This window comes from Cryptomeria japonica, chromosome 10 (genome assembly GCF_030272615.1).
Source record: "Cryptomeria japonica chromosome 10, Sugi_1.0, whole genome shotgun sequence".
NCBI lineage: Eukaryota > Viridiplantae > Streptophyta > Pinopsida > Cupressales > Cupressaceae > Cryptomeria > Cryptomeria japonica.
Genome location: NC_081414.1, coordinates 480779680 through 480792933, shown reverse-complemented (window position 1 = coordinate 480792933; position 13254 = coordinate 480779680). Strand labels below are relative to the sequence as shown.

General features: G+C 33.5%; 1 protein-coding gene across 3 annotated transcripts in view; it reads left to right on the top strand.

The window, feature by feature from the left end:
- LOC131039370 (chaperone protein dnaJ C76, chloroplastic) overlaps positions 1-5021 on the top strand; it is a 43185-nt gene extending 38164 nt beyond the window's left edge. For 2 of the 3 annotated variants that reach the window (XM_057972100.2, XM_057972101.2), the window contains exons 6-7: positions 4038-4288; positions 4377-5021. In XM_057972100.2, coding sequence (XP_057828083.2) covers positions 4038-4288; positions 4377-4730 — 605 coding nt within the window. In that variant the 3' untranslated portion in view covers positions 4731-5021. The remainder of the gene's footprint in view (positions 1-4037; positions 4289-4376) is intronic. The other variant, XM_057972102.2, reaches the window with a different exon arrangement.
- Positions 5022-13254: the final 8233 nt, after the last annotated feature.

Here is a 13254-nt window from a genome sequence, read left to right as displayed (position 1 = left end):
ACACTCTTCCGTGGAGAGAGAGAGAGATGTGACACCTTTTAATGGACATCGTGCATGTACCTATTAAATTTCCATTGATCTCACTATTGGACATAGCACATGAGTGGTGCTAAGTTGCTGAATCGGGTACGGGAATGGGGACAGGTATGGGAATGGGGACAGGTATGTGGGTATGAAACACCGGTATGGCAGAATTTTTTTTGGGGGTTGGGTACGTTCATACAGAAATAATATATATTTATATATACATACATACATATATATACATATACATACATATACATACATATATATGTGTGTGTGTGTGTGTGTGTGTGTGTGTGTGTGTATGTATAGCTAAAAAATAGAATTTAGTTTAGAATGTCATATACCACTACATATGCTAAACAAAACCATTACAAATTTCAAATTTCGAAACATAACATACTAATTTAAATTCAGCTTTCAATATCAAAAAGATCAAACTAGAATCACTAAACATTTCGGAAACATTTTGGCATCTAAAAACACGAACCCTAGACATACCCACAGGAGATTCATTTCAGAATCTGATTCCGGTACGTTTTGTACCCGGAATCGCCCGAAAAATCCCACAATTCAGCAACTTAGGTCTTGAGTATTTTCATTTTCGCAGATTATGAATATGTGGTATTTAAATATCTGTTTATTGGCAATCATGAGTATCACTATTCTTACAATTTATAATTTTATATATACATATATATTTTCCTGTACCTGTACCCAAGGGGGAAAAAATTCCACACTGCAGTACCTGAATTGGTAACTTAGATAATTCTTGTCAAAGAATGACATTCATTGCAGAAACAAGATGTTACTCATCGTAGGGACATGGTACTACTACAAAGACATGGGATTGTCTTAGAGATAATTACTAGCAACAATCCTATGGATAATATATAGAATCGGTTCCCAAATGAGAATGATGTTAGTATGGAGATGGTGCAAACTGCAAACAATCTATGCACTTTACCAAGATGGCACTCTTCCGTCGAGAGAGAGAGAGAGAGATGTGATACCTTTTAATGGACGTTGTGCATGTAACTATTAAATTTCCATTGATCTCATTATTGGACATAGCACTTGAGTGGTGTGAGCTAGCCATGTATGGATGAGTGGTCGTTGAGGAGAGTTAAGGTAATTGATGAGAGCAGATTTATAGTGTAGTTGTGCTAGAGCATTTGTCAAAGACAACTGTGACTTGAACCTGGACAAACGATTTTTAGAGTAGGTTGACAAGCAACCAATGTACCATAAGGTAGAATACTTAGTTAAGAAAGCTCGTGAGATTTACAAAGGACCTACATCGGCATTGCTTCTTAGCACATAATGATAATGACTAGGTTTTCCTTGGTTCATGTGGATAATGAGACTATGTAGTGATGGCCATAGTTTGCAAACTCTGCGAGTACTCTCTGAGTTGCTGAGTACTCTATTTTTTTTGCTGGACAAGTTTAACTCCCGAGTTTTTATAGATGTAGGAAAAATGCAGGTAAAAATGCCTATGCAGGTAAAACACATTTTTCACACATTGTTTATGCTATAAAACCATGCGTTTTCTCTTTGAAGATGTCAATTTTTAATGCAATACATTTTGTAATTGAGTTTTGTAAAAAAATATGTTTCTTTAAGAAATTTCAGTTTTTAGTACTTTCTAAGTTGCTGAGTTTTTGCCCAGTCAAATTTTGGGCTTTTCGAGTACTCTCTGAGTCCAAGTCTGCAAACTATGGTGATGGTAATGGCTCGAGCTCACCTTGACATGAGGAGGCGTTACCCATCTGGTCAACTTGAGACATTGATTAGCAATGTGTGCCCTAGAGTCCACCCCTGAGGTCATCGTAGCAACAACTCTTATGGGTCAACAAAGTCAATAAACAATGTACATCGAAGATTATGTGATCCAGGATGTTTACAATATGAGAAATCATTCAACCATTATATCATTCCTCGATTATCTTATGCTACTATCCTCTTTCTTTTTAATGGCTGATATGGGATATGGATTGATATTGCTATTGTAGACTTATGTCTTTAGGGAAGATTTTGCATAGATGCTCTATGGTTAGGTAGGATGAAAAGATCCTTTGATGATGTCATACGCTTGGATAAAGAGTTAATGAGTATTTGGTGTGTCAGGTCTTGCATTTTGAAGATAGCTTGACCTCCCTATTAAGATATTAGCTATTTTTTAATCAAGACAATGATAATGGTCTGTAAATTAACTTGCATGGGCTTTCTCTAATTCAGTGAATGGCATGCTCATAATAATGATTATTGCTGTGTCCATTTATATGGAATTTTGGGCTTGGTTTTATCTTCCCACGGGGACCCTTGAATGACTAGAGAGAGGTTGAAATTTTTTATGGTATACAGTTTGGCTGATAGCTATCAGATTCTTGTGGAACTCAGGATACAAGGTCTCATTTTATAAGGACTCCTTGTTTCACAGCGTAAGGTAGCAGAGACTATTTTAAATGGAGTTTCTGTTGCTTTGTATGGTTGAAGTCAAATATTTTTGCACAGATGCAGATTCATTGCCTCTTCGGGACTAGGCTTAGATGTTCTCATTTTTGGCTTATTAAGAAAGAGATTCTCCATGTGCTGTTGTTAGATGAAATATTTGGGTCTGATGTAGTAATATGAGATTCATTTCTCCAAAACAAAATTGTATTACCTGTTTCAATTTTCAGTTTTAGACTTTGCTTCTCAAGATATTCCAGCATCTATTACTTAAGCCAGATCTATTTAAATTTCAAGAATTCAAAGAGCAAACCTGGCCTTTTTAAGCACTTTTCTTTAGTCATGCTAGAAATGTTTTTTAAAGAAAACTGTCAGAACTTCAACTCCAGAAACAGTTTTCTGAGTGCAAGAATACAAGTACTAAATCCCTATGAAATAAGAACAATTCTCAAAGTTTCTTCTAATGCAGCCAGGTCAATCTTGGGAGTAAGTCATTACTGTTATTCAGGTGTATCTATTTGATTTTTGAACAAGCCACAAGCATAGGTATGGTCAGTACTTTGTTTAAGTAAAGTTTCCTCAATTGCTAACGAGTTTACTCCTAGCATCTTTGGTTTACATATCATGGGAAACAGTTTCCCTGTTTCGTCCTGAACATGTTACAGGGAAACATATAAAGACTTACCAAACATCTTCAATTTGCCATTAACATTCTCTGAACTTTCCGTTACTATGGTTAAATATCCGGTTTGCCTTTGCATGTGTTGACAATTGTTAATACCTTTTAGCCTGACCTGCTAAATTGTAGAATGTCATCAGCCAGGTTGGGACCCTTAGACATATAGGAAATTCTGAAAACAACAAATATTAAAATATTCAACTCCAAAGGGCCAAATGATTATTTGAGCCCCTATACTAAATAGACACTGCTGCTTGGATTAAGCAAACTTTCTAACATCTCTTCGGAGCAGAAGAATACAATAATAGTCAACTTACGATTCTCAACTTGTGTTAGGTTAGATGCAAGTAAAAAAATTTAAGGCTCTCATCTGGTGCTGTTACATTTTCAAACAAATAATTGAGAAAACGAACAAGAGCAAGGATTGTATTTGCATTTATATAAACAAGAAATAAGTTTCTTACATGTCTAAGTACACACTATAGGCGTGGTTCTTGAGCATGCAAACTAGTATATATGTTAATTAGGCTTATGCTTCTTGTCAGTGCAGATCTTCTGCTACAGTTTAGTATTGAAATAGTCAATGTTATTTAGATCTATTGATGAGCATTTACAATGTTGACAACTATATTAAATCTATAGAATTGCATGAAATGTTAATGTCACATGCCACTGTAAAATTTATTTCTTATTCTGTATAATAGGATGAATACCTCTGCAAAGTTACTGCTGGCTATCTGGGTAAACCATTAGTGTCATCTATATTTTTAGTTCTGTTTGGATCTCTATAATGTTGTTGAATATAATTCCATGTACTATGAAAGCCTTGCACATATAAATTGGTTCTGTTTTTTATTTTTTTTTCCAATATTTTCCTTAGAGTCACGAGTTACAGAAGAAACGATAGATCAGCGTAAGGCAAGAATGGAAGCTGATCTCAAGTTACAAATGGGATCATTGTGGCAGTTGTGGTCCTGGATGAAGCAGTTCACTGGCATTGATTCGTCAAGCACCAAGCAGGAGAAATCAGATTATGAACAAAACAATCCGCGGTCATGGGAAACACTTTTTAGCAGGTCTTCCACATCTGAGCTCGCTGCTTTCCCTGTAGACAGCTCTAATGTGAGAAAGGTAATAATTACAATCTCTGTGTAAAATATGTTTGCTTTAGGATAAGTAAGCATATGTAATTTTTTTGCTGCATTGTGTTTTATGGCAGACAGTAGGGCTTATTAAAGAATGGGCAAACACTTTTGCTTCGTCTAGTGAGGTGCCTCTTCCCATGCCATTCCGTGTGGAGCTTCTGGAGTTTGGTGTTCAACTGGGTTTTATTGATGGAAATATACAGTGTGTGGGTTCATTAGTTGTGACAGTGGAACAGCTTGCTCGATTGCCAACCTTGTCCAACACTCAGGAAACAACCCTGCCTAGTTGGTTTGTTTATGTAAGGAGGCAAGGCACCACCACAATGCATTCCTTACCAGGGGAAGGAAGAATTGTTCAAGACCTGACAAAACAATTACTGGACAAGGACAATTCTTATGCAACATACTATATTAACCATAATTCATAACACCTTTAAGCGGGTACTCATGAAATTTAGTTTCACCTATTTGACTTTTAAATTAGATATACATCCACTTTTACTTAGATACCCTGTAATATATGTATGATTTGGAAATCTGGTGGAGTCTTTTTCATTTAGTTCTATATAGTCTTGTACAATAAACAAGTGTCATATAGTGGCCAGTACTTGTTAGTTTCTGTCATGGCAGGATATTTAGGCATTCATAATGCTTTTAAATAGCTTAAATACTTATTAATCATTGTCTTAAAACTAAAATAAATTTCTCTCTTTTCAAAAGTTAACATGCATATTTTTTTAACAAAAATTATGGAAAATAAGATTTATTTGTTATGTGATTGGTCAATATCAATTTGTGTGGATAGAAAAATTAATGTTTCAAAACAAGAAATACATATTTTTATTTCAAATTTCATCACATCATATTAAATTTTCTGAATACACTACCATATCATTTAATAATTCAAAATATAACTTCACAAAAATAATCACCACCGTTTATTTTATCGCTAATTTTTGGTTTGTATATCCGATCTTTGCCTTTTTTATTGGGGTATGTGTGCAGTTGTACGGTCTCAGTATATGCACCTTTTAAAAATAACTTTAAAGGCTCTTCATTCTTAAGAGCGGAAGTGAGTTTTGCAAAATTTTGAGAAAATCGGTCGGAAATGAAAATTCATAAAACCTCCTCACTCATCATTATTTTTAGAGCCTTACGTAATTTATTTATCGTTGATTTTAATTTTTTTTTTTTATATTAGACATTCGAATGGGGTACCTATATATTATAATGATTATATTTTTTAAATAAATATGTGGTTTTGATGTTATTATTAATAATATTAGATTCCTTTCATAGGATAATTAGCAAAATTTATTTAATTATTAATATTTTGTTTTTAATATGATAATTAATAAAATTTAATTAATTAAATTTAAAATCATTACTATATAGTAATGTTTGGAATATTAGAAATAAAAAATATTTATTAAATTTTGATAACTGATAGATAAATTTAATATATAATTATATCTTAAAAATAAAATGATTTCAAGCGTGTTATTACCACATTTAAATATTATTATTTCAATGTATGCAAGGATGGAGACTTTAATTGGCATTGCCCAAACATCCTCACAAGTTTTACATTTAGTTTATTCTATTTTAATTTTAAATTTTACATTTTATCATAATTATTTGCCTTTTTATGAAATCTCTCTCTCTCTCTCTCTCTCTCTCTCTCTCTCTCTCTCTCTCTCTCTCTCTCTCACACACACACACACACACACACACACACACACACACACACACACACCATCTCTCTCTCTCTCTCACACACACACACACTCACTCACACACACACCCACCCACCCACCATCTCTCTCTCTCTCTCTCTCTCTCTCTCTCTCTATATATATATATATATATATATATATATATATATATATATATATATATATATCTTCCTCTGTATCTACCTATCTCCCTCTATCTTCCTCTCTCATCTATCTCTAGACACGTCTCTCTGCTCTCTCTCTCCCACTCTCCCTTCCTAGACTTTTATATCTATATCTCTTTGCCTCTATCTCTATCTCTCCATATTTCTTCTTCCTTCTTTTCTATTTTCTATTCTAAAATATGCTCACTATTGGTAGGAACTTGACGCATTGCCTCTCTTGTTTTAATATTGTTATAAATCTATAATTTTTTGTAATTATTATTTTTTAATATTGTGAATAATAATTTAATTTATAATTTTTTTAACTATTCACATAATTTTTATACAAATGATAATTTTAAGTGTATAATTATAGTTATAATATTTTTAAAGTTATGCAAATAATAATTTTAGGTGTATTTTGTTTGGTTGATGTTTATATTAACTATTCACATAATTATTATACAAATAAAATTTTTAAAGTTATGCAAAATAATAATTTTAGGTGTATTTTGATTGGTTGATGTTTATATTGCTTGTGCTACTCTTTTTACAAATACTTGCATTTTGAAGAGTTTTTTTTAATGGAAGCGGCTCTTACGGAATGCAATATATGTAGACTAATGAAGCTTAGATGATTTTCAAAATTTGCTTTGTTTTTTATGTGATTTTGGTGATTTGTGAGGATAAATTTGACGTGCAAAATTTTACATCATTTTTTTAAGCCTTTCTAGTTAAATTATAATTGTTGTTTATAGTCATTTGTAAAATCGTTGATTTTTTTAAAATATTCAGTACTTTTTTCCTCCTTGAACCCTAAGATGATAAAATAAGAGGATAAAGAGAAAATCGAAGATTATATATTCAAATTCGCGTTAATAGGTGAAAACGGTAGTTGGAATTAAAAACATTCCTATAATTTTGCCTAGAAAAAAGTTTTATTAAATTTTTTTCTTTGCCTAGAAAAATGTTTTATCATGGTGGATCTGGAAATTGGCCAATCATATAATTATGAAATATTTTTTAACTTAAAAAGTTAAATAATATGTAAATAATGTCAATCTTATGAAAATCCGTTTGATACTGAGAGGAGGGGGGGGCGTGAATCAGTATTAACAATAACTTAAACTTTCAATCCAAATCCCACTAAAATTAGATATGAAACTTCTTAACAAATATCTTCACTTCTATAATCGGATCTAACAACCTTTCAATCAGATTTGCAAAAACCATTTATCATGATTGTCAACATCTTTATCTCTTAATCAGTCATACCTAAAGAGAGAGATTTAAGGATATGCCAAGATCAAAATGAATGCAACTAAGATCCTAGCTAGATGATTAAATGATATGAAAAGATGAAACACAAGATGGATTGCAAGCAATGAGATTGAGATTGATTCCAAATTGAAAGCTTAGACGTGCTAATTAAACTAAAATGCAGATTGCTATGAAATTGATATACAATGGCTATGAATTAAGCTAGCATGAAAATGGGATTAGCATGATAGTATCAACATGATGAAATCTAAACTATCATGCAACTAAGATGATCTAAGTGCTTGAAGATGACAAATTGAGCTCCTTGATAACCTACAAAATGAATATAAGTTTGATGCACAAGATGATGGATCCTAAGATTGAAGAAATGGGTTCTATTTATTGAGAAAATAAAGAAATAGATAGCCAATATTGAGTAATCTTAACAAGGGCTAGGATTGAAAGTTATCAATCTATGAGGGGCATTCAATCCAATCCCAAGTTGACAAATGTCACCTTGAGATGGCTTGAGAGGATGCTAAGAAAGCTTTAGATGCTAAGTAAGCATTAGGGATAACCTCAAGAGACGACATCATTGGATAGTGCTATTATCCAAGGGGGCATGCTATTGTCCAAGAGGTAAACTCTTGTGCAAAGTTGAAGGATGGCCAAAGGGGCAACCATCATGGGCTAGGGTGATGTCTTGTAAGAGGTATTGAATGACTTTGAAGATTTTGGAGGTTAACTTGTTGGAAGGTAGATAACCTTCAAGGCTTTTGTAAGAGACTTACAAGTTTAGAAGACTCAACAAGTTAACTTGTTGAAGAAGGTTAAGTCTTCAACACATTTTGAAGACTTTCCCCAAATTTGGTGAAGTGACTCCCCCAAATTTAGGGATGTGACATGATTAGAGGAATTAGGTTAGTTAATGAGGGATTAGAGGGGTTCTAGAAGAATATTATCATGCTAATGGAAAATGTAGGAGAATGCAAGTGGAGGGAAATAGGCATTTAGATAAAATAAAAGATTTATTTTAGCCAAAAGGGGTGCAACTTGCATTTGTAGGATTTTGCAAGTGGGGGGACTATTCACAAATAAATAATGATTTATTTAAATGCAAAGGGATTTTAATCAAATGTAAATTCAATTAAAAGGGAAAAAGGGGGTTTTAATTAAATAAATAAGATTTATTCAATTAAATGGCTAAAGGGTACTTAATCAAACCTTAGTTTAATTAATAGTTAAGCTAGAAGAAAAGGATTGTAATCAAATCTTTAATTTGATTAATAGGCTTATTGGAAGAATAGGGATATTAATTAAACCTTAGTCTAATCAATAGGCAAATAAATGATGATTAAATGAATAAAATTGATTTAATTAGTTGTGCAAGTTTTAGGTGTCTACAATTTTGATTGCAGACCACAAAGGCAACTGGTGAGATTTAAGAGGTTAATAAAAATTGTGAATATAGAAAATTTAATGCAGGACACAAGGAAACCCTATTGAGAATTGAATTTAACAAATAAACTAGATAGGTGAGGAGTAGTACATGCTCAAAGTAACTTAGTGCCTCTAGAATCTCTAAACACAAAATCAAAAGTTCAAACAAACAAATAACAAAAGAATCAATTCAAACATGCCACAAACCAAACAAGAAAGTTACAATAAAAGAATTAGATAACAAACGCTACAAACACAAACAATTAATGGAGGACGAGATGGGTTTAATTTTTTCCTTGATTCTTTTAAACAACTTACAATCCTCAAGCTAATTTTTTAAAATGGGAATGAGTAGTGTAACTAATATTCTTAGTTTTTTATATTTTATTATTGAATGAGAAGCCAAGTTGTAATACATTCATATCAAGTGTGTCCAAGATGCCTTAAAAAGTACATTTAAGTCACTTCTACACATGATAAAGTGAACAAGAGATATATAAGAAATAGAATTTAATGGACTAATAAACAAGGTGAAACAATGCAAGAATATCTTTTGAAAATGCATGCAAATCCAAAGTTTATTAATTTAGAAAAGAATATCATATGATTAAAATTATGTGATTGCAAAATTAGCAGTAAAAGATAAATCAACAAATCATGGATATCTCAGGATCCATGAGGGGAAACCCTTTTAAAAAAACCTCCACATGAGAAAGAGGACCGATGTGTATTAATCTTTAATAAAGAGATATATGCACACATTAAAACTCTTCATTTTGACAACATCTATGTATGTATAAATGATATCATCACAAAGATACTATCTCATGTCTCCAAATCATAGAGAAATGGGAGCGGAATATCATAAATGGTTTCCCAAAATAATTGTATCATCAAACCATGGTGAAATGTAAAACCTCACACATCCAAAATGAATAAGCTCTTCTTAGAATATTAAATGTAACTCTTAATAAGTAATGAATAGAAAAAATAACCTTGATACAAATTATAGATGGCATCTTATTATGAGGTAGGCATCTAAAATTATCACCCAGCTCATATGGGACTCACCAACAACATTCAAGATGATCCACTACTCAATTCTCATGCCCAAATTGAGAGATTTGCTAAATATATAGCTTTGTAATGCCACTACTAACTCCACTTTCTTAATGAATGCATATAACAACTAATATCAATATTTTGAATGAATTTGAATTATGAAATAATTATCAACTCCACTCTAGGAATCCAAGGGCACTTTTTGATAGTGCTGGAGATAAATGAATACATAGGGTTGTAAGTTAAATGACACCTTAATACTAGCATTCTCCCACTTTAAATTATACATTATGAATACATCCATAGCTAAAATAAATACAATTAAGTACAAGAATCACGACCCATGGACTTCCTATACCAATAGAACTTATTTGTGGTCATTGGCTTTGTAAGAAAATTTGCATCATTATTTAGAATGTCAACATTCTATAACAAGACCTTTTATTCTCAGCCATTTCTTGCACAAAGTAATGATGGACAACAACATGCTTAGTATGAGTATGAAATAGAGAATTTTTGGTCAAACAAATAACACTTTGACTATCACATTTAATTCTAACAATCTTGCAATCAAAACAAATGTTTATATCAAGTCTTTGTAACCAAATTGACTCCTTAGAGGTACATGTATCAACCATATTCTCTAATTTTATAGTGAAAGAAGTAACCATGGTTTTCCTTTTACTCATCCAACTCACTGCACCTCCAAATAGAGGAAAACATAACCACTAGTAGAACTTTGACTTTCCAAGCAACTTGCCCAATTTGCATTTATAAATCCTTTAATGTCCAATGACATGTTGACATCATTAGTACCATGATAACACAAACAACAATCAATAGTTCCATGCTAATATCTAAATGCCCTCCTAAAAATCCGAATACTCTCTACCATGGTCGGATGTAAACCCACTAAAAACTCTCACTACTTGGGCAATATCTAGTTTAGAGAAAACCATTTCATGTATTAAACTATCAACACTAGTATAAGACATGTTAAATATTATATTGAAAGCTATCACCAAATTTAGAACACATATTTAAAGTAAGCTTACTACCAATTGGAAATGAAATGCACATTGGCTTACAATCATGCATACTAAACCGCTACAAAATGGTATCTACATACTTACTTTGACTCAACCAAAGCTTTATGTGAATTTGATCTCTATTGATCTCCATTTTAAAAATATATTTGTAGTCTCAAGCCCTTCATATTGAATGTGACAAGACAAAAATTGAGCTTCCTAATCATTGTCTTGTTGTTACCAATGAGAAACATACCATCAACATACAAGTAAATGATAAGTATACAATGATTATTTCAACCTACAAATCAACTATTTTTCTATTTCACTATAAAACTATCTAGAGTTATCACATATAAATTTCCTCCTTAAGCTCCCATTGACTCTAAATTTTACTTTTGAAACGAACAACCTTATGGGAAATTTAGTGACAGGGAACCTATTGCACTAAATTCATTGAATGACCTCCAGATTTAAGAAGCCGACTCTTCCTTGTGATTGGGGGAAAAGGGGAAGAGGAAAATTAAAGAAAAATGATCTAGACTATTTAGGTGATGCGCCATAGCATTTTGGGAAAAACACAAACATCATATAAAACCTAGAAACATCCGGTTTTAAAGCCCATTCAACAATCTATATATCTGAACAAAACCATAAACAAGACACAACCAAGATTCCTTTTAACATAAAGAAACATACATCATGCATCCACCAGATAACAAGTGCAAAACATAGTTCAATCGACAGAGTATTAGACATATATCTCCAAAGTCATCAGGATTATAAGAATGCACAAAAAACTATTACAACATACTGAAAACAGACACCATAGAGGCTGTAGGCACAATTTGATTATCCTTTTCTCAAAAAAACAATAACAGCTAAAAGGATTTAATTGCTATCTAGAATACTTGATTGTTCTTTTTCATAAAATTTTTGAACCCCTAAAATAGGAAAGAAAAACAACATAAATAGAGCCCCCAGCTCGGCTAACAATTCAAAGCATCCGCCACCCTCCCGCAAGCTTTTGCGATAGCGGTCCAAGTAGAGAATAACCTGATTGATGCAGGGAAGCTTGCGCCATGCCCCCTCATGCCATTCTTTTCCGAGCTGTCTAACCAAGCCTTTGAAGAGGCCGCACCCAGTACATCTGCTCCTCAATCCATGTATAGGTACCCAGGCCCCCAACAAGCTTATGCCCCTCCGCAGTTGTCTTTGGCTGCAAAAGTTAGCGATATGAAGACTTTATTAATAACCTTCTCCAATGAGATTGTCAATCTAAAAGGGCCTGGATCTCACTCGCTAGATCCCCTTTCCAACAAAATTTCCAAGGGAATAGACCCTCATACTAGAAAAACTAGTATGCAAATAACCGTGCTGATAAATCCACCCAACCAAATGGTCAAATAGTCCCGGTTCCCAATCCTTTGCAAACCGTTTACCCCAACACCAGTAAGGAGTTGATAGTGGGGTAAAATAATCTAGCAGACGACACTAACTCTTGGTGTTTTCCATGTAATAATGCTCACGCTCCCTGAAATTGTCCGAGAGGTAATTTGCAGCAAAAGATCGCAGAGCAACGGAGCTTAGGCATGACACCAGATGAGTCGGTCTATGCATTTCCCATCATGGATAACGCATCTCTCATTTCCCAAATGCAGGGTATGCCGATGCAACAAGAGGCAGAGATAGCTCCAGACCACATACTATTCTCCTGGATGGAGGATGAGCATGCCGTACTCACCAATGGTGTGACTACCTCAAGGGAAGGGCCCCCCCTCGTGCAATCAGATTATAACCTCTGCTTGAAAAGGTTCTTCACTGGGGAAAACACAAACACCCTAGGAAGAATGTCCACAGATAAATTCCCTGAACAACCCGCGGTTGCTTCCACGTACCCAAGGAAAGAGTTTATCCCCTATAAATCAAGAGAACCAAAAGCGTTGGTGCCAACAATACTAGACGTGGTGGAACAACTAAAGAAAGCTCCGACCAATGTCTCCTTATGGGATCTCCTTAGTATCCCAGAGCAAAAGAATCGACTAAAAGAGGCCCTGTCCAACATTGGGAAAAGTGCAAATTGGAACACCACCAAAGCTCTGCAAATCAACAAAGAAAGGTTCCCACCCTCTATGGAAAAATCATGCCCTCCAACCATGTTAACTAATGAAGCCATGCTTCCCAAGTCTCAAATGGAAGGTAAGCACAAACCAAATCCTTTCTACCCGACCCTCATAGTCGAGGATAAGCTCTTACATAATTCTATGATATATTCTAGCACCA